General features: G+C 37.0%; 1 protein-coding gene across 3 annotated transcripts in view; it reads right to left on the bottom strand.

Annotated features, from left to right (window-relative positions):
- Positions 1-1,810: 1,810 nt before the first annotated feature.
- cntn6 (contactin 6) overlaps positions 1,811-21,883 on the bottom strand; it is a 147,374-nt gene continuing 127,301 nt past the window's right edge. For all 3 annotated transcript variants that reach the window (XM_028024161.1, XM_028024163.1, XM_028024162.1), the window contains 4 exons: positions 18,257-18,434; positions 10,954-11,066; positions 8,207-8,375; positions 1,811-6,580 (listed from right to left, as the gene is read on the bottom strand). In XM_028024161.1, coding sequence (XP_027879962.1) covers positions 6,477-6,580; positions 8,207-8,375; positions 10,954-11,066; positions 18,257-18,434 — 564 coding nt within the window. In that variant the 3' untranslated portion in view covers positions 1,811-6,476. The remainder of the gene's footprint in view (positions 6,581-8,206; positions 8,376-10,953; positions 11,067-18,256; positions 18,435-21,883) is intronic.

Here is a 21,883-nt window from a genome sequence, read left to right as displayed (position 1 = left end):
GCAGAAGAGCAAAACGCGCAAGGAGAGGGAGAAGGGGCGGAGAGACAGCGAGGCAACGCAGGACAAAAAAAAAAACGATGTGGGGAAAAACTATCGGCTCTGGCACTTGCAGAGCACAAGCACAACGACAGGGAGGCGGAGAGACAGCGATATACTGTAGAAGAAAACCCAGCTCCCAAATAGGATCCTAAAACGGCTCCCATTGTGGAACCGGTTCCAATCGTTCACTTCAAAGAGCCGGCTCTTAGAGCTGGATCGTTCGCGACCGACACATCACTAGTAGCTGGATAAGTACAGCAGGTCCTGAGGCAGAACTGCTCGCCAGATGCGTTTAAGGCAATTTTTAAAGTAGGAAATTAAAGTGAAACCTCAATAATACCAATAAGCAACTCGTTTGTATAATAAAAATTAAATTGTAGATAAAATTAAATGTGATTAAAACATTTTCAATTTTCTAGGGCTAGCAGAGAAAGCCCTGCTGGTACAGACAGCCCACTATTAGTTGATTACTTACAATCAGCTAATATGTATCTGATTGTAAGTAGCTAAGGAGCAAGATGATACTTAAGTTCAGACAAACAGGAAATTATTTATCATTTATTATTAAACAGCTGTGTCAGTACAGAAATTAGCCCTGTGAAACGGAGATTCCTCACCAACCCTGATGTTAATATTCAAAATGGCTTCCTTATATAGCAAAGGTATAGCAGGGGCTGTTTGAATATCTGCCTCACAGTATTTGTGTTTCCATTCACCATAGAATTACGAAAATAAACGTGCTTAATGGAAAAACACACATTTTGGGGGGAAATAAGTGCTTTTTGATTAAATGTTTTTGTGCTAGAGTGAGGTGGTTTTTCAGCCATCTCAAAATTTGTGAATCTTGAAAAACTGTAATAAAAATACTTTTTTTGCATCACACGAGTCACATGATCATCAATTGGCTGTTACTACTGGTGGAAACCATGAGGAAGTCAGAAAGTGGTCAGAGAATGAAGGTATTCATGAACAAACCTATTCACGTGTGATTTTAATTTAATTTCTTATTTAGCATCACAACTGTGGAACTGTGTTTCTTCAACATTAACAGAGTATTGAGAAAGTTTTGCACACATTTGTAATGGAAACTCTGCTGCTGTCAGTCATACACTGAACTGTTAATCCTCCGTCAGTAAATGAGTTGACATGTCACAGGTTTTGAATGAACAAAATGATGAGATTAGCTTCATTAGCTAATCATAGTCAGCCTAATCACTAGCAGAAAATGTTGTGATTACAACTTCCTGGATAAATGTAAAGAGAGAACAAAATGGGTTTGTTTAAAAAATATACTTTAGAGAATGTGAACTATAAACCTCAAGAAAATAATTGAACCCAAGCATTTTATCAATAATTGTACATTAAAATTAAGATACATTTAATCTAACCTTCAAGTTAGTTTTATGGATTTCTTTATGAGAACCAGCCTGGTTTGCATTCTGTTAAGTTGTTTCTCTCAACAAGCATTCATCTGCTGAACAGAAGGCTGTGAAAGCCATTCAGAATAAAAAGATAATCTCTTTGCCAAGGCAACTGCTGCAGAATGATATTTTGTTTTGTGTTTGTTTGTCCCGAGGGAAGCTTAACTCTATCGTTTTTCCTCTGCAGTCCTGCAGGATACTTACTCAGCACATGTGGAGCGCCTCGCTACTTCTCTCTGCGCTACAGTAGAACTCTCCTCAGACTAATTAAAACGTATAAATAAAGTCCGTCTCAAGGTGAGGTGTATGGGTCAGACCAGGCAAAAAACAAATCAAGACAGAAACTGATGAAAAGGTTTCAATGTGAAACTTTATTGAATCGTTCCTCAGTATCTCACAGAGATATCTGTTTAATACAATAGTATTACATCACTTAAATGATCAGCAATAGAGCGCAACGATAAGTTAATGATACATTTAAAAATAGAAACACTAGTGCAATAATTTACACTTATATTAAAAGAAATAAATACACAAATAATACAAGAACAAAATTAAAAGGAAGATCTTAACTCAATATTTTAAAAGGCAATTTTAAAATAGTAACTATGTATTATTTCAACTATAAAGTAAGCCCTATGTGCACAAACATGGAGAGCATTTCACCCTAACTCTACCTAAATTTCTGTTAAATTAAAATTGTGTGAATTATATTTTTAGACAACGTAATAATTTATTTATTAAATTTATTATTTAATAAATAAGTTAAATACTGTTAATACTGACAGAGACACAAGTTTAAATAAAAAGGTCAATATTAAAGATGTTTTCATGAGATTTCATTGGTATAATTAGCCTTTTTCTGTTCTTTTCAACATATGACTGGAAATTTAAAACTGGAGTTCAGCAGTAGCAATGTTTCTGTAACCGACTTGTATATTTGATCTATTTTAAAAAGGTATTTATTGTGTCTATGAAGGAATTGAATATAATTGAGTATTTTTTCTACTGTACTAAAAAGCTTCAGATTTTCTGTTTTTGGATGTTGCACCATAACAGAATCTACTAATATTTACTGGAGTGTAACAGCAGAGAGTAAGAAATGTTTGCCTCCTCATGCTTGTCCCATGTGCAGGTACAGGAGGTTCATAAACCAAAAAATATTCAGGATGCAAAGTGTAAATGTGTCATAAGCCTGATGTACCACAATCAAAGATATGCAACAGTTTGAAAACTGCTGCTTGATGCAGAACGATGAAAAACAAAACAACTTTTTTAGTTTTAATGTTGTTAAATTGAAAACTTGTACTTTTGCAAACTGAGGGACAAAAGCATAATTTACCTTCCTACCAAAACAGTTAATCAGGCATTTGCAGACATATTCACATCTAACTACTTTTTAATGTTTTGATGCTTTATGACCACAAGCTTCAATGTACGATTCTGTAAGAAAAAATAATAAATTAATATTGTAATTTTATGTGAGCAGCAAATTGTGCTCAGAATTATAATTTTTTATCTAAAAAGTGTGGATTGCCCGTGTATTCAGACCTCTGATGCTCATAAGTAAAAGTTCTGTCTAGTTGAGAACCACCTGAATGCAGCTGTTTTGTGAGACTTAAATCAATCAATAATAATTTCTTCAGGTTGATTCATTTTGTCCAGGTTTTATTTTGTGTTTGTATTTTCAGCAACAAAAACCAACTACGGCTCATTATTGTTTCATTTAGCTGAGCTCAATAAGTGTGTGCCTCCATGTCTGCATCCCAGTAAATGTCACTGTGGTCATATCTAACATCAAATTTAATCAAAGCAAACATAAAAATAAGGTTGCAAGACGATTAATTCTTTGTGTTGCACCTTAAATGATCAATTTTAGGAATTTTAAAAGGCTTTATATCAGTTAAAATATTTTTGTAAATGTATTCTTGCATCAAGTACTTGAGTTAGCAAACCAGAGCTGTGCTACAGTTGAATGGTGGTTGAAGGTCACATAAAATCAGAGGCTTTCAAATGGCCCCGAGGTCACACTTTCAACTCTACCGGTAGAGACATAAAGCTAAACCTAGAGCTAGCAAAACTAAAACCTGATGCTCACAGATGTTCTGCTTCCCTTCTGCAACTTCAGCTTCTATAAGGAAGAACAGGGAAAAGGGAAATTAAGCAGCCAGAGACTGGAAGACCAGCATCTGTATATGGATGGAAGGTGGTTCTATTAATAATGGGTCCAGGGGTCGGTATATAAGTGCACACCACACTTTTCAGATTCACATTTGTAAAAAAAAAAAAAAGAAAACTTATTTATAACTGTATAAAACAGATTCGTATTCATATTGTATCACTTGCACTACTTTGTGCTGCCCTTTCACACATGACAAATTTTGGACAAACTGAAGGATATGAATACCTTTTCAAAACAAATCTGTTTTCTGTTGCGGCTACAGAACGGAGAGTGCTTCACACACCGACACTAATTTTTCCAACATATTCGGCTCTTAATGTGAAATCTGCTTTAGAAACTTTACATCTCATAATATCCTATGGTACTTCTTAAAGTTGTCAGGTTTTTTCCCTTCAACTCATCCTTTCTTCCCGCAAAATAACAAAAACAATTAAAATAATACAATAACATTCCTCATTTTGTCCTATCATTATAAATCCATCTCTTTACATTATAAGCACAATGGTTTTGATGCAGGACGACTTCACCGCTTTGATACACAGTACCAGCAAACAGTTTGGACGCATCAACATTTAAAGTGAATCTTTTCCAACATTTGACATAAACATCATATGAACTTGCTAAGGCAGAGCGATTTAATGGATTTCTGACAGAAACTCGGATAAAAATGCAACTCAGAGTGTCTGCACACATGTTAAAGCATCACAAGGTCACTCCGTGTTTTCTTGCATAACATCAAGAGAAGAAAAGAAGCAGCTTTTCTTTTGTCTGCTTTGAGGAATTCAGCAGTACCATTGATAGGATGAAGATATCTATTTCAGCTGGCAACAGTCTTCAACATAGATGAACAATAATCCACAGCAACTGAATGAACTTCGATAAAAACATGTTTTGTCACACAGGCATTAGAGGAATGAATTAAACAGAAGAAACAGAAAACTCCTAACTGGCTCGTCTCTTTAGCTAAACACCACTGCTTGGGCCAACATTAGCCATTAGCTGGTCTAATATAATTATGTTTATAAGTTTGAGCTTGTGGTTACTGAGCAGCTCTGCTCACAGCAGAGACTTTAACTAATTGCAGAGGGAACAGCAAACCTGTTATTAATTACTTTAACGATGCATCTGCTCATCACAGTGCTGCGTTATAAGGAACCGATTGCCCCAATAAAGCGCCAACAGCAACAGCAGGGCTGAGCTGGAACAAAGTTACTGGGTGAGATGCATTCATTGATTTTGTCTCAAGTATCACATGTAGAAAAAAAAAAGTGTTGGTATTATCTGTCAGATTCAGAAGACGGGAGGTAAAAACTGCCAGATTTAGCAATAGAATCTTAACAGTCAGGCTAAGTCACATAAAACCCCCTCACACCTGGTTAAAGCCCTGGCTACACCCTCAACTGCAAGATGGCTGGAGAGCATTTAAGTCTGAAGTACGTCGTGCTAAGTTTTAGCTCTTCACTTGAGCCACTCACTGTTGTTCTCATTCAGCAGCTGGAATTCATATTTTTCAGTCTCTGCACTAATCAATAGAGCCTTGATCAGGCACCTTGGGAAAGGAGAGCACTGTGTGCTGGGTTCCCTATGGAAACTGTTCCTAGCTGTAGAGAAGCGCACACACTCCCATATTGTGCAACACGTTGACCAAAGGAAGTTTTGAGTTTTTAGGCTATGATTTAATAGGCAAATTTACATGTCATGATGTCAAAGACATTTCTGTCATTGTTTTTTAAAGGGGGAGGGAGGAGATGGAAAAGTAGTTGCTCTGTATTTATAATATTTTACAATAGTTTGATAAAAAGATTTTCCGTGTCATCAGCTGACGGTGATCAGTGGAACATATGGACTTTTTGTTCATGTACTTCACAGAGAGCATAGAGGGGTCTTCATCCACTACGATGGGGGTTTACTCAACAATCTAGATAATTAGCTACAGCTGATGACTTAAACTGAAATGCTGCAAGTCACTTCGCAGCACAGTTTAAGTTTGGTGTCAACAGCAACTCTGGGGCATGGAAAACTAACAGCACAATGTGACAAACAATAATAAGCTGACCAAGCACAATAGCTTGTTTTGTATTCAACCTGCAGTAGATGGATTCTCAGCTCTGTGCAGTTATTTTCCTTTGGGTTGGAAGTTGAACATTTTGAGAACTTCTGTTTCAAGCTGCTAAGCTAATGACGCTTATTGTTGATCTACTATAGCCTGCAATAGATACAGGTTAGAGAGCCAGATGTCTTCTTCTTCTTATCTTGGGAGATTTCTAACCTGTATCATAAAAGTGTATTTTCGTTAGCTCAAGGTGGCTACAGACATGGTAACAAATATTTACAATTTCTTCAAGGGTTTTTCTTTCATACCAAAGTAAAAAAGTCAAGGCTTAACTGCTTGTCTTCAGGAAACAAAGCAAAGAGGATGACAGGACACTTTTCTTTCAAACCTGCTGGTTGAGAGAGAAATTTTTGCACCAAGGTAAGAGGTTTCACATCAAAACAAACTGAAACTGGACATTAACATTAATGCAAAATAAGCACACACACACAAATAAAAAAGGGACATGAAGCTGTGCTCAAATTCATTTGTCAGTGAAAGGAGAGAAGGTCTGCATTTCAGCTTTGACAAATTTATGCATTGTGCAGTGTTGCAGCCCAGCAGGAGATGTTTTGTGCCGTTGTCTGAGAGCAGCACTTTGTGGGCATTTGACAACTTTTCACCAAGGTTCCATCTCTCCGCTCCTGTTCCTTGGAAACCAGAGGCTGAAAAATTGTACAGTTGCCAGCGTTTGTTCGACAAATGTCAAATGCTGGAGGAAAACTATACACTGCGTTTACTTTCAGCATAATAGCATCAGTAGATGGATTAATAAATGAAGTCCAAAGGGGATGAAACAGTAAATCTTCACTGGAATTCTAGCCACACATCCTTTTGAGTTCAGACCTAAGAAGAAAAGAAAAAAAATGTTAGTAAGATAAAATGGCTTCACTTAAAAAAAAAGAAGACAAAAACAGAATATCCTCATATATTACTGTATTACTTCACTTAAGTCTACTGCGAATTTTATATTTAAACTGAGGAGCACAGAGCCAGGCGTTAGAAAACCTGTTAAGTTTGAAGCTGGTTGTTATTGGAAGATTGTTTTATCATCAAATTGCTTATCATATGTTTTTATACACAAAAAAATCCTACAAATGTGTGCGTTGAAGCAAAAACCGTTTAGTGTGAGAATAGGTACACATTTATCATATTGTTTATCATTTATTATATGGGAAGAATTTTGATTGACAGTTGTCACAGGAAATTCTAATTATGTTAAAAATGGTCTATGTTGTTGGGATTGTTAGTATTACTATTTTCAAAGAGATTATCAATACATGTCACATTTGAAAACATGATTCAATATAGATTAAATGCAGTTACTGTGAGCTTTGGCTTATTACTTCTTAATGTGACTAGAATCCCAAAGAAGCGTGTTATACATGGGAATAGTTTTTAAAAGTAGTATTTGTGTTTGTGAGGCTATTATTGTTCATACGGTAACCTAAAAAAGAACCAATAAATAGATCTTATAGTCACTTTTATTGTTATCACAACTTTACCACAAAATATCATAAAACTTCAATTTTCCAACTCCATATCGCCTCTCTGGTGGAATATTTCTAAACCATGGAAGACGTCGTACTCTCATGCTGCAGGTTTGTGTCAGTTAACTAGTGGGTGATTGGTGTAACCCACTGCTTATTTTACACTGCACCTTAAACATTGTAGATAATAATTTTCTAATTACAACAGATTACAGCTGCTGCTGTTATGGTGAGGTTTCTTAAGAGGACTGTAATAATTCTGATGATGAAGAATGTGATGAACAGGAATTAGAGACCAACTGTTGGAAACTGGAGGTCTACTGTTTTTTCTGATTCCAGAGTCTCTATTGACTTCCTATGTCATCATGTAGATATTAACTGCTAAAAAAGTGGTTGAAGTTAAACTTGTATTTTTATTATAACTATTGTTGCAATGATCTGTTTGAACAATTTGACCCATTAATCTGAGTTTTGGCAAAATGCAAAACATTTTCTACTTTGAGGTCTGGGCAGCGTGTATATGAGTTTGATTGACAGCGGTGAAACCCTCCTCCTGGCTCTGATTAGTTGTTTCAGATCAAGTGGTGTATTTCTGCAGATGGCAGTAAGGCTACAAGGAGACAGCAGAGGTGCTTGATTTTTTCATAATTATCTGTATTATGTTAAACTCACAAAATAGTAATAACAAATATGTAAAAAAAACCATATGGTTTATAAAAGTTACCTACTGAAGCTTTATTCATGTTTCTCCACTGTTTTAAGCCAACTCAGATCATACTAAATACAGACAGTGACAGTTTTTAAATACTGCTAGAATTTTATTTCTGGTTTCATCAAACACTGATTTTGGAGTTTTGTAGTGCAGTCTGATGCACTACAGCATCACTCTGGGGTTTGGTTCCACAGTGTGCCTCATTCCCACCACTCCTCTGTCTATTTCTGCCTCTGATCCTTTCTAGAGAGCAAAGTGTTTGAAACTTACTGGACATCTTTGGTATGTGAATGGGACCGCTGCTGGTGCCATGGCCCCCCTCAGTCAGCGCTGTGATCTCGATGACGTGGTCCTCCCCGTAAGGAACCCGCAGCTCAATGCTGGTCTTATTGGTTTGCAGTACCGTAGTCCTGCCATGCCAGCTCTGGCGATACACAACCTGAAGGACAACATTGGTAATCAATAAAAAAAAAAAATCTTTATATGATCGTCTGGTGCAGGGGAAGAAATGACTAGGCCACTGCTTAGCCATCCAGAGCTTTCCATAAAACCAGAGTTACAATTTTTATATTTGTTTTTTGAGAATAAGAAGATTTTGATTTTAGTCTAGATTATTTTTTTATTGTTTACATTTTTAAATTAAAAGTCTAAAGAAATTGGCAAGTTTACTTCAACCTTTATTTTATGCTTGTTGTTACCGTAGTTACAATATGAAGTTTATACAGTTAAACCTGGCCTCATTAAACTGAATCCGTATTGAAGTGCTGTTAAGTTTTCAACAGGAAGAGAGAACTCAAGTAATTCTATTCATTTCTGCTCATCTCACACAACTTTGGGCCAGCCCTGCAAGGATGTATATAAAAAACGGAACAAAACAAAAATGCTGGATTTGTTCTGTTCAAACAGAGAGCCAGGCAATTTTAAACAGTTTTTACTTTGGCTCAGTAATTATGACCCAGTGTGTTGGATTAGACACGAGTCTAAGAGGAGACTCATCACTCTATAATAAAACAACCAGTCTTCTTTCATATGCTGAAATAAGAAATCAAATGATGCTGACATGGTTAATGTCAGTTAGTTGTGTTGATGACAAAATTTTACACCAGTGACCAAGGCTAGGGCTAGTTCACTTGAGCTAATATTACCCTTTCATCTGCTAATTAGCTTCTTCAAGCTAGTGATGGCTAAGTTGGATTCACTTTTTGACCAAAGAATTACCCAGAAACTCTACACTAACAGGCAGTTACGTTAGGGGGTAATGAGTTCTAATGCCACAAGATTACACTAATAATAAATGCCAAAACATGGCAGGACTACGGTTAAACCCTTGTCAAAGTTTATTCTGTCTTGTAAACCTGTTAGTTTAAAATCTGGTAATCTGTGGTAAAACACTGGTTGTCAGATATTAAGGTATGTGCTGCCAGCTTGACACACTGATGTGTCCATGCTTGAGACTTAGGCTACGATCACACAGCAGGCAAATACGATCTTAACCCAGATTTTTTTTTAACCTATGTGGGATCCATATCTTGTGTTTTCATGGCAGGCCTAATTCCGATCTTTTCAGCCCCCCAAAAATCTAATTTGTACCACTCCCATATGTTGTACTAAATCATATTAAATAGTTTTCAAAGCGTCTGCAGTCAGAACGATCATGTCACCTTTTATCCGACTTTTATATAATTGACTTCAGCTTGTAAATGACCAGCTAACTATTAGTTGCTAATGACAATAAAGTTAGCATCTGCTTTACAGCTCACTACTAGTCCAGAAATAAAGGAATTTACTTTTATGATTTTTAAAATAATTAAAATCAATTTGAATGATTTTGGACTGAATTTAAATGATGATATCTTTCTTTTAAAACACAGTTTGAGATTAAGCAATATCCGATTTGTGAAAACACAAAAGGTTTCAATTTGGTTTGCATTAGTAAGAGATTAAATAAACATGAAACCATCAGTTTATGGACTTCTGGTTTCACAAGTGAGATTTATGAGATCCTAACAAATAAAATATTTACAGAGTCTGAGTTTCCCAAAAAACATAGTCATGTAACCAGAGATCTGGGTATTGTGAGCTGTATGTAAACTTAACAACATATTAATTGTTGAAATTTACATGAGAGAAAAAGTCTTTTCATCACCCTTTTTGTTACAATTAATATGTTAAGTCACTTTGACTTATTTTTTGAGAAATCCTAATCCAATACATTCCATCAAAAACATAATCCAACCCTATTTTGTTAAACTAGTCCAGTGCTGGGTTGATCCATATGACCCAGATATGAGTTGTAAAATGACCCAAATATGGCTACTCTCAAGTAAGAAATGTCACAGTGGTCAAATGTTAATTTCTTTTAGCCTTTTAAGATTTCAAAATGTCTTTTGAGGACATAATTTGTTCTAGTGAGTCAACACTGAATAAGACGAAGACATGAAACAGGACCTTTGGCATTATTTTAAGACATTTAGTCACGCTGTGTCTTTGTTATAAAAGTGTCCTGTGTTGACCCTTAAAGGAAACATGAAGACGGAAAATTGGATGCATAGTTTGGAAAATATGAAAACATATTAGAAATACAGGGATTTGCGTTAGGCATTTTTAATAAACGAGGCATATCTACAGCATATGTGCTTCCTTATACCACAGCTCCACAGGAGGCTTATCTTTAAATGACCGGGGCTGCATATCTCGGGAGAAGAAATATATATTGTGAAAAGAATAATCAAAAACTGTGTTGTCGTCCACACAAAGTATGCAAAGTGGATCAAATGTGATTCAGTGCTGTATTAGTTAGAAGAAGCTGAATTCTCTCTGCAGCCTGACGCCCTTCGTTTTATCATCAGGGACAGATCTTTTAATTTTGAAGGGGCCAGACAGGGCCAATCCATATTGTAGCACCGAGGTTGCTGAGGTTCGTTTCTCCTCCGCAATGAGAAAACCATTTGTTGAGATGACAGCTGCCGAGGCCACGTTTGTTTCCGCACTTCTCCTGTTTCTCTGTAAAAACTCACCTTGTATCCCGTCACCTCGGATTCATTCAGCGACGCCTTGACCTGCTGCCACTTCAGAAAGATCTTTGAGTTGGTCAGGTTCCACTCAATGGCCCCTGGAGGCTGGCTTGGTGCTGCAAGATATGCAAATTATAACGGACAATGTTGATGGATGAATGACTAAAGCGATGTTATCCATGGTGTTTTCTGCCTCTGTGGTAGGCCATCTTTTAATCACAGAGTGCATTAAATCAGATTTTAGCTGTTTTTTTTTACTGTAGTAAAACAGTAGACTCGTGCTTTTCTCCATCGGTTTTGTTCATTTGTGAAACCACTGAGTAAAAGGGCTAACATTAAAAGCCCACCCTGAAGCAGCAATCGTGTCTTTATAGGCTCATTTTTCAATTAAGCACTTCAGTAGTGCTCAGCTTCTGTCAGTATTGTTTAAATCTGTGGAATTATCCATTCTTTACAGAGAATCCATAGCACTCAAACTTGGTAAACTGCAAATGGGACCTCTCGGTTTTCTTTCAACAATGGTTTTCTTCTTGCTAATTTCTCACAAAGGTCAGATTGGTTTAAAATAAATTTGCCACATGAGCAGTGGAGCTGTGCAATTCCTCCAGAGGTACCATTAGCTTCTGCTTTTCAAGGGTGTTTTTATGACCTACACTGTAAAAAACGGTCAGATAAGCCTTTTTTTGTTGTTTGTTTTTTGCCCCGATTTTCCCTTTACGACAATCTTACAACGTCCTGCAGTGTGCGGTGTGTAACATGGTGGTGTGTTGAATATGCCCAATCCAAAATCAGGAGGTTGGGGACCACTGGAGCAGAAAACAGTAAACACAATGCGGCTCAAATGCTTTATATTTGTAGACTCAGTTAGATTAGGGACCAAAATTGCAAAATTTATTACATTTCCAGCTGCTGCGGTTCACTTTCAGACTCCACTGCGTCAAACGAAGAAAACAAACCCTTTGGAAAACCTGTTCCCCTCCTCCCCTGTGGAGGCGCTGCACCAATAATCACTGAAGGAGACGACACAAAACCTCTGAAGAAGACACTGAGCCAACTTCATTCTTTACGTGTAAACAAAAACTGAGTGGCGTCAGATTTTAGCGGTTGTAGGATATCTCTTTTGTCTTTGGCTAAAGACCACGAGACATTTCTCATGCAAGTGCTAGGCCTGTGGTTGTTTTACCTGGATTTACCCAGAATGCCCTGTGCTTTAGTTCATTTTCTGCTTTTGGAATCTTCACATATGCATTCTACGTAGGAGTGACAGATTTATCAGTCAGCTGATTAATCGGCATCAAATTCCTTCATTTTGGGAGATCCGTGATCAGCTAATACTTACATGTGAAGTCTAAATATCAGCCACTGTCCTCTTCCTGTGAGAGGGTTAACTGATAGCCCCACCCACCAAGTCATGTCTGCACTTTTACAATAGTCACCCCACTGTTTCCAACTCATGAACTTTCTTGCCATATTTAGCAACAATCCAGACACAAAAATTGATATTGGCCAAAATCAGAATTGGCAGGTCAGACTTTTCAAAGATGAATAATAAGAAATCGTCCAGAAAGCTGCAATCAGATCACCCCTTATTCAAACCACACCAGAGAAGTCTGGGCGCCCCAGAGTTAGCTTTTTATGATCCACATCAGAGTTCCATTGTGCATTCACACTTCCCCAAACAAACTGGATTTTCTAGCCACGGGAATTGAGAGTTAGATTAAAGCTACTAAACAGGGCTGGTGTGAATTCACCCTAACAAATCTGTGCAACTAGGTAGATTGGGGGAATTCACGCCAGCCCCATTTAGTCCGCTTTAATCAAAGTCTTGTTTGTTTGACTAGAATATCTGGTTGGTCTGGGGAGGTGTGAATATGCAGTGGAACTCTGATGCAGACCAAAAAGGCAAACTTTGGTCCATTTACAACCTCGGTTGAAGTGAACTCACATGGCTTCCAACGCATGTGAACACTAAGTGACCCTGCGACCGCTCCAAAAGCAGGAAGCGGACTGTAGTGAAGGGAATCCTGAGAAAATCTAACCAAAACAAACGTGCGTCTAGCGCTAGCAGGAGGTAACTTGTGGTCAGAAAAGAGAAATTCAACAACTTGTAACATCTGACGCAACTCAATTTTGTTCACATTTGGTGAAAAGGAAGTTGAGCTCAGTTTATTCTTCAGATGTTTTGGTGTCTCTTCCTTCTGTGGTTATTGGTACAGCGCCCCCACAGGGTGTAAAGAGTTAGCTCAAAGGGTTTACATTGAAAATGTAACATGTTGTAGTTTTGTTCCCCAAGTGAACCAAATCTACCAAATAAGTTTTTACACTATCAGGAGTGAAAACACCCAAAACTACACACATTTACTAACTATTAGTAAATGTGATCTAATTCTAGTTCTAACTAATTCCTCTCATCCATCTTGAGAAGAATTGAGTGACTTCTCAAGAGAAGTCACCTGTTGAATGGTATTGGAGAAAAGGGGGGATGTATATGCACACACCATTTCTGATTTGTTATTGTCAATCTTTTTTAGATTTACTACTTTCTGTTGGTCTGTCACATAAAATCCCAGTAAATACAGAATTTGTGGTTGTAATGTGACAAAATGTGAAACGGCTATAAAAATTCTTTTGCATTTGTATGTTGATCTGTGATGTTTTAAATGCCAGCTTAATGTCTAAATATTCAAGAAGCGAAATTAAAAAGAGCATCAGAAACACAGACCCGTTTCAGAGCTAAAAATGTAGGAATTATTCTGCGGTGGAAAAACAGCAGGACCTTGGGAAGTTTTGTAAGCTCTCATTGAAAACTTGAATAAGTATAGCTGCTCTCTGGAATTACAGCCATAGAAAGGACTCAGGAGTAAAGCATTTATAGTGCTGCACAGAGAAAAAGATGAAGCTTTACTTTATTCGCCTTTGAGATCTCGCCTTCCAATGTTACAGCTGCTTTGATAAAACAAGTGGTAGGAGTGGAAAGAGTCCTCTTTTGTCCTCATTCAACCCAGAATCATATCAGCCCTATCTGTGTGCTCAGTCACTTAAAAAATGAGTGCACCCCATGTTTCATTGGCTTGTAGCTTCACGTTTCCTAGCAGCATCAACATGAATTAGTTGTTTTCTGTATTAGATTTCCCATCATTGTTTTATCACTTTTTGTTTTATCCCATCATTTTTTTTTATAACATTAAGGTAATCTAATAGGGCTGCACTCAGGTTTGGTTCTGAACTTTGCAATATCTTCATTTCTGTTATTCGGCCAATCTGTGGTTGGTTTCCTCTCAATTGAACAGATGGCCTCACCTTTGACTCTGGAATATTTTTTTCCATGATCAACTCAATAGCTGCGTTTCCATTGACCATATAATTGCACAAATCGGAATTGCAAAAAAAAAAAAAAAAAATTGCTTAATGGAAACACAGCACCTTTGAAAAAATTCAGGTTTTTTCATAAAAAAACGTTTTGGTGCTTAGTTGAGGTGGTTTCTTGGCTATATCAAGATTAATGTACTTTGTAAATTGCATGAGTCATGGGATCAACATCTGGTTGTTACCGCTGGAGGAAAAGACGAAGACAACAGGAAGTGGTTGGAGGATGATGGTCCTGCAGGTTTTTTAATGACTTATTGCATAAATGAACTTAATCACATGCAATTTTAACTGGATTTCTTATTGAATGGAAACACTGCAAATGGAAAATTGTGTTTTTTCAACACTAGTGGAAACACTAGAAACTCCCCATGTTTCTAAACCTCACTCCAACGTCTTATGACTAAAGCAATTTATTTTTTTTTGATGATTTAGCTCTTATGTCACACATAAATGTTTAAATTCATCCAATAGATATTAATATCAGACACATATGGTGTGTAATTACAAAATGCAGGTTTTCAATGGTAATATGATTTAGTTATCTGAAATCAGTATGATTTCAGATAACTGCCTCTCAATCATAACAACGGTTTCGTCATACTTGGTGGCAACAAATGCTATCAATGCTAACACAACACACACATACCAACAAATTCAATTTTGTGGACGTTTCTTCCGTCCACAGAATATTTTCCAACAATACCTAGGGATCCTCAACATGTATTTTGACAGATGTGACAAGGACCTTTGCTCTGTTTTTGCTCAGCATTGGTTTGGAACATGGAAATATCCAGTGGTGATTTGAGTTTTATACGCGTCAGGCACTAATCAGTCCTGTGTTTGTCTGCTGAGATGAAGAGAAAACATGAAGGACAGCTGATCCAAAAAGAGTTTCATAAAAAAGAAAAATGCAAAATAGGAGTGTTTTCATCTACTGGTTTGGAGCAAAATCAACCAGGCCACACAAAACATAATTTTGTCAGATACACATGGCTGTAACAATCCAGATGGAGAGGCTGCAATCAGAAAAAATGGAGAGAGTTCTCCTCTCCATACTGGAGCTTTGGACTTTCTCAGGTAAGGCGCAGAACCACTGATGAACAGGAAAGTTCAGAACATCAGATCTTATTTGGCAAATGTGTTTCCATCTTCCCTTTACAACTTCACTCGTCTTCGGTTGGCCACGAAGACGAGCGCAAAAAACTTAAGGGTTAAGGTCCATGTCCTCATAAAGCCCTATCAGCTTAGCTTTTACCTTTAACTAATGAATTCATCATTTAAAAACTGTTTTTTTTAATATTCTCTCTGCATACCTTTCAAAATAAAATGTCTTTGATGTAAAATATTAAGATGTCAGACACAAAAAGAAGGTGTATACACGTATCTTTTCATACATTTAAAACTTTTGACCTGACCTCAGATTTTTGCTCATTTCCCCTCAGATGCCACAGATATTCAGAAAATCCTCCTTTATTTTGAAACATGTCCATTTTCAAAGACAACAGAAGAATAGAATTATTAACCCAACCCTTTTTTTATTCTGGTCCAGCTTCTCTCATGTTCTGTCTGCCTTGAAAGTAGAAAGGCGAGAAGACCTTTATGCTTTTCTATCAACAGAGATAGAAATATTTTCATGGGTTCAGTTCACCTGATCCCTCGCCAACAAATCTGCAACAGAATGGCTTGAAAAAGAAAAACAGCAGCTTCCACACTGGTCCTGTTAACATTAAGACCGTGGTTCCTTGAGTCTTTTTAATATTACCAAAATAAAAATTGAGTCAAATACAAAGGAATGAAAAAAAATCAGTAAAAAATCAGTAAAAACACTTTTTCAATTGAGAATATTGCTTATATAAAGCTCTGTTCCTTTATATAAAGCTCTAATTATACAAATTAACTTTAACCAAGTGGTTAAAGTTAACCACTTGGTAGGTATAAAAGAACATTACATAATAGAAAGAAAGTCTGAAGTAGTAACAGCTGTCAGACCACTGCTGATTATAGTATTTTTTCTTTATTGATGTCCTACATTTTGCCAAAATTGTCTAACAGTCTAAAAACTCATAACATGTATCTACGTTTCCTCTGTTTCAATTAACTGGTTTTCCATTTCCCACATCTATCAGCCTGTAATCTTTCAGAAAACCACTGAAGAAAATGATCAAATGCACATTTAGTAGAAAATTTACAATCATCCTTGAGTGCAAAAATGCATCTCAAGATTTAATGCAATGTTCTGAGAGCATCTTGTCATATGCAGTTGTTTTTGTAAGGCTGTAAATTGATCAAATCAATAGTTGTTTTCACCACAGAAGCTTTCACTTTTGAAGAACCATAATTAACGCTACACCCATCAGGCTACATCTGGTAGGCTTCCTGGTTTTGAAAGATATTCCAAAAGCTACATTAAAGTTCTGAAGGTTTTTTCTGGTGTCTGCTCTAATAAGTATACAGACTTTTGAAACTTCCTGTAAGTGATGCAGCAGACAGCACATAAATCAGAGTTGTTGATCCAGCCCATCCAACCTGTTTCCAGATGCAGTAAAAGCCTCTGAGAACATTTTAGGCTGAAGTCACATTCTGGACTGATTTATTAATATGGATTGTAACATGTTAAAAATTCATCACTTTATTTTATTAATTTTTTTTACAGACAATATTTCTGAGTGAAACCTTTGTATTCATGCGTTTCTGGTACACCGTTTTACCTGACGCACAAGCAGCAGCTGCAAACCACAGCAATAGAAGACAAAATCACTTCACTTGGACCACTTTGCTTAAAAATGATCTGATTGGATGCTGGAAAAGACCATTGTTGTGTTCAAATTGTTTTAAAAGGAGTTAGCCTATCAGTGAAGCTATTGAAGCCTAATATAGCATCTCATGCTAACGTCAGCATCCACAGACCATATTATTTAGGAAGGATTTTTTCAAAAATGTTCCATGAAAGGTCAATTGTTCCTGAAACAGTTCAAAGCTGAATGGGTATAATAACACTTAGAAAAATCTGATGGCTGAATAATCTACAGTAAATAACTGATTAAAAACAATACATGTCTGTCGTGGAACTCATACATCTACTTATTCAATAATTTAGCAACAAAAACAGTTTTTCAATTGAGAATGTTGCTTACTTTGTTGATATATTGTTTTCGATTAAAATGTGATTAATGTGGGCATGCCGTGGTGGCATAGGGGATAGTGAGACCCACGTTTGGAGGCATTGAGTCCTTGACGCGGCCATCGCGGGTTCGACTCCCGGACCCGACGATATTTGCCGCATGTCTTCCCCTCTCCTTCCCCCTTTCCTGTCAGCACATCACCCCCAGCAGCTTGTTCCTCTCCTGTGTGCTCCACTTCTGATTCTCAGATACCAACTGGAAGTGGCTTCAGCCTTGGGCACAGGTTAGCATGAGCAGCAGAAAATCTCTTGGCAAAGAAGCCATTTCATTTCTGCAAATCATGAACAAATATGACCTTTTTCTGAAATTTCAGCTGGAATAAAAAAAAAGGATAAAAGAAAAAAGGGATCGCAACTATGAACCACAAGCATAAGTCAGCCTGAACTTTACTGCCCTTTTAAAAGTTTTTGTTACTTGAAAAAGCCTGCTGGTTTTTTTTCCTTAAGGTTTTATAGTTCTAAAATAAACATACCTTGTGCACTGAATACAAGTTCTTTTAAAAATACCACTGGAAGTCTGACAAGTTGTTAGCTAGTTCACCATCACATTAGCTGCCTAGTAGATAGCATGTTGGATACCTGGTAGATAGTATACTTTAGCTACCTTCCATGAAGCCTGCAGTAATGTGTTGATTCTACAGACAGATGGGATTTTAACTGTTTGGTCATAAATGAAAAAGTAAAGATCAGAAAACAATGTTGCAAGCAAATAAGAGAAGATGATGGATTCCTGTCTGGTGTTCGATGTGCACTCACGTGGTTTCTTGGTGGCGACGCTGATGGAGGGGCTAGAGGGTCCAAATCCGGCACTGTTCTGGGCCCTCACTGAGATCAGGTAGACCGTGCTGCTCTTTAAACCGGAGAGCAGCGCCGAGCTGTCGGTAACCCTCACCCTGTCTTCACGCTGCTCAGAGCTTCCCTCCCAAAAGAGAACCTGAATCAAAGTATTCACAGTTATTACACATCCTTACACACCTCCTGAATCCTTTTCAAATGTTTTATTGGATAAAAGGCTAACTATAGTAGAAAACTATTATGGGAACAATGTAAAAATATGTTTTGCCTCTAAGATCAGATGCATAAACTATCATTCTTATTGCAAAGCAGTATCAGATTCTTAAAATAAGGAAAAACATCAGCGCTGGATGGTAGCAGCACAAGTCCTCACGCAGTCCAAGTCATATTTTCAAATTCCTAAATGATATTTAATCTTAAAGCAATCAGTAATAAGGCGAACAACATGAGTATGAGGATTAGGAGCGTGTCAGAATCGGTATCTATAGGGAGATCATTTATGACCTCAACACCAGATAGGGGGAGCAGACAGGAAATGTCAAACAGATGGCATGAGAGCAGGTACTTATTCAGGTAGAGGCACGCAGGTTCTCAGACATCTTGCTCAGGAAAGGCAGATTAGCAGCAGGGCTGGAGTTGCTGATAACAGATTCATCTAGGGTGTTTCTTTCCCCACTGCACTTCAATTATAGCTGCTTTTCCAGACTCTTTGGAAAATAACTGAAAAGGCTAAAGAGAGCGGGTCAGTTTTTGCTCCTCTGCTAAGATTTTAAACGTCCATATGGAAGAATTAATTCTTCACAAGATTTTTAAACATTTCTTGCTGCATACTTAAATGTTATTGTGAGATATTAGAGGTACAGTACAGTGGAGGGTATTTTTTGGTGAATTAGGTTCAATATTTGAGTGTGTAGTTCTTTACATATTGAATAAAGTCCAAAGCAGTCTTACTTTATTTTGATGTGCTCAACAAGGTATTTTCTGTGTTATACCAAGTCTAACGGCCAAATACTGAACATTTAAGACATAAACCATACATATCTTTAAAATATTAAACCAAGTTAACTGCAAATACTATAGCCTTTTCTTTGTTTTTGAAAGGAGAAAAGTCAGTTAAAACAATTTTTTAACATAAACAGCTTATGGGGCCACATCCTGGGGAGCAGAAATGCCCTTCCACATAGTAATAATGATGTAACATTATGTAACCATACTGTCTGGACCAGCGTGACAAAAATCCCTTTCCAACAAGAATATGTTAAATGGCTGTATGGTTCCTCATTGGTAACACAGAAAAACCAGTGAGCACTCTTCTTACTTTTCTCCTTATGAGAACATTTATTACTCAGAAACACATGGGGGATTCTAAAGAAAACTTTACAAGGAAGATGTATTATAATATGGCACCATAAAACTATATACATGTGAAATGTGAAACTGTATACATGTCAAATGTGAAATATCACATTTGACTAACAAATTGTTCTGGAGTTTTCTTTTTATCAACATTCCCTTATTTGGATCTGACAGATATTGTCCTTTGTAAGTGGACCACATCATTTTATGGTTGCTGTAATTAAACCTATAGATGTCTGCCTGTGATTTACAAGTTCAGTTAATAGCAAACCTACAGACGGACCTTAAAAATATAAGGTTAATAAATATAACTGCTTTTTATGGTTAGAGACAGTTAATGAAAGCCCAAGATTCTGTTTCCCAGAAATTCAGAATGTTTTGTAAGACTGATAATGTTTTGTAAGACAAATAATACTAAAGATGTTTTTATACAGAAATGCGGAAATAATAAGAGTATGTCCATTTACTTTAGATTAACCGTTGGGGTTTCTTTGGCATTAATTAGTGCACCAAAGCAGTACTGTATTAAGTACTGTATTAAGATTTTTTGTGTTTTCTGTTCTGGTTTCTCTGATCTTTCTTTCAACAATACCCCATGGATTCTCTACTATAACTCAACCACATCAATCTGGCTTCTAATGTTGTTCACTCACTCCTGCGTTATGCCACACCATTCTTCAACAAGCATCTATTTCATATCAGCCAGTGTGGTTGTGTTGGTCATTCTGGCACCAACAGCTCACCCATGCTGGTCCCACAGGTGTTGACCCCTAACCTACTATACTCCTATTGTTACGGTGCTGATCCATTCAGCATCTACTGTTGTATTTCTTACTTGTTCCCGGTTTCACATTATGTATTTTGTAAAGAGATGAACGAGTAAAAATTTAAAACGATGAAAACAATGACTCTAAAAAACAACCAAACCAGGCATCCATTTTTCTCTTCCTCTTCGCTACAAGCCTCTGATACAGAATAGGTACGTCAGGCTGTGAGTTCTGGTAAAGTGTTTGGACAGGACATAATGAATGGGTGAAGCGCTCAGGTCTCACTCTCCGTGTTCAGCCTCTTCTGGGAGATTCAGGAGCAGCTCCCAGAGCCTCAGATGGAGGTTATTCCTGTACTTTCCTCAGCTTACAAAGTTTCCATTTCAATTATTTTCAAGGACTCCAGGAAGGAGTCTTGTGAAAGGTGCCCAGTCAGCCTTGCAAAAGTATTCACACCCTTTGGACATTGTCACATTTTGTCACTTTAAAGCCACAAACATCATGGGTTTTATTGAGAATGCACAGTTGAAACCAGAAGTTTACATATACCAAAAAGAAACCCACATTCATATGTTTTCCTCACCGTCTAAAGTTAAGTCAGACCAAATCTCCTGTTTGTGGAAAAGTAATGATGCAAATTATCATCCTAATTATACAATTACAACATCCTGTTCTCAGGCCGTCTTTGTCAACAAAGGCAGGGAAGGCGATCATCTTTCAGGAAAGATGGATGTAGCTAAATACAGAAAAGCTAAGTCTTTAGTACATCTAGAAAATTCATCAAAATAGAAATACATGTTGTATTTTTATTTTTGCAAAACCTGTTCCTGCCATTTATGCACTACTTCATGTTTTATGACAAAATTCCCAATAAAACACCTTGAAGTTTGTGCTTTTAACATGTCTTAATAGGAAAAATCTCACAGGGTATGATTACTTTTGCTGAGGACTATATTAACATCAGGCCCTCTAAGATTTCATGAATGTTTTTGTGATGTTTTTGCAATCAAAATCACTGATCTTGTGATGCTACTTCATAAATATTTGCAAAGAACTTTGTGATACTTGTGCTTATGTATGACAGTAAATGCAACGTTTTGCCATATTGATCGCTGAATATAACTTGATATCAAGTAAGGCTGAGTGAGAAGTGGAGTAGAAATAAGAAATACTGCCACCTGCAGGTGGGTGTTAGCACCACCCAATATGTTTTATCGTTTTTGCAAATTGCAGCAAACTCAAAACTATGCGTTAGCGCCAAAAATGCAGGGATCTGTTGATTTGCGTGAATTACTACAAAATAGAGAAAAACTGGAGCTACTGCAATATCTGACATTATTTTTTCACGAGTGTATTCACTTTAATGGAACCTACAAAAGCTTAATCATGAATAAACAAAAAAAATGTTTGTAAAAACTTGAAAGTCATTGCAGTAAATATACTGATTGAAATTCCCGTTTTAAGC

This window comes from Xiphophorus couchianus, chromosome 7 (genome assembly GCF_001444195.1).
Source record: "Xiphophorus couchianus chromosome 7, X_couchianus-1.0, whole genome shotgun sequence".
Lineage (NCBI taxonomy): Eukaryota > Metazoa > Chordata > Actinopteri > Cyprinodontiformes > Poeciliidae > Xiphophorus > Xiphophorus couchianus.
Note: the sequence above shows the minus strand (reverse complement) of the source record. Positions and strands in the feature narration are given on the sequence as shown.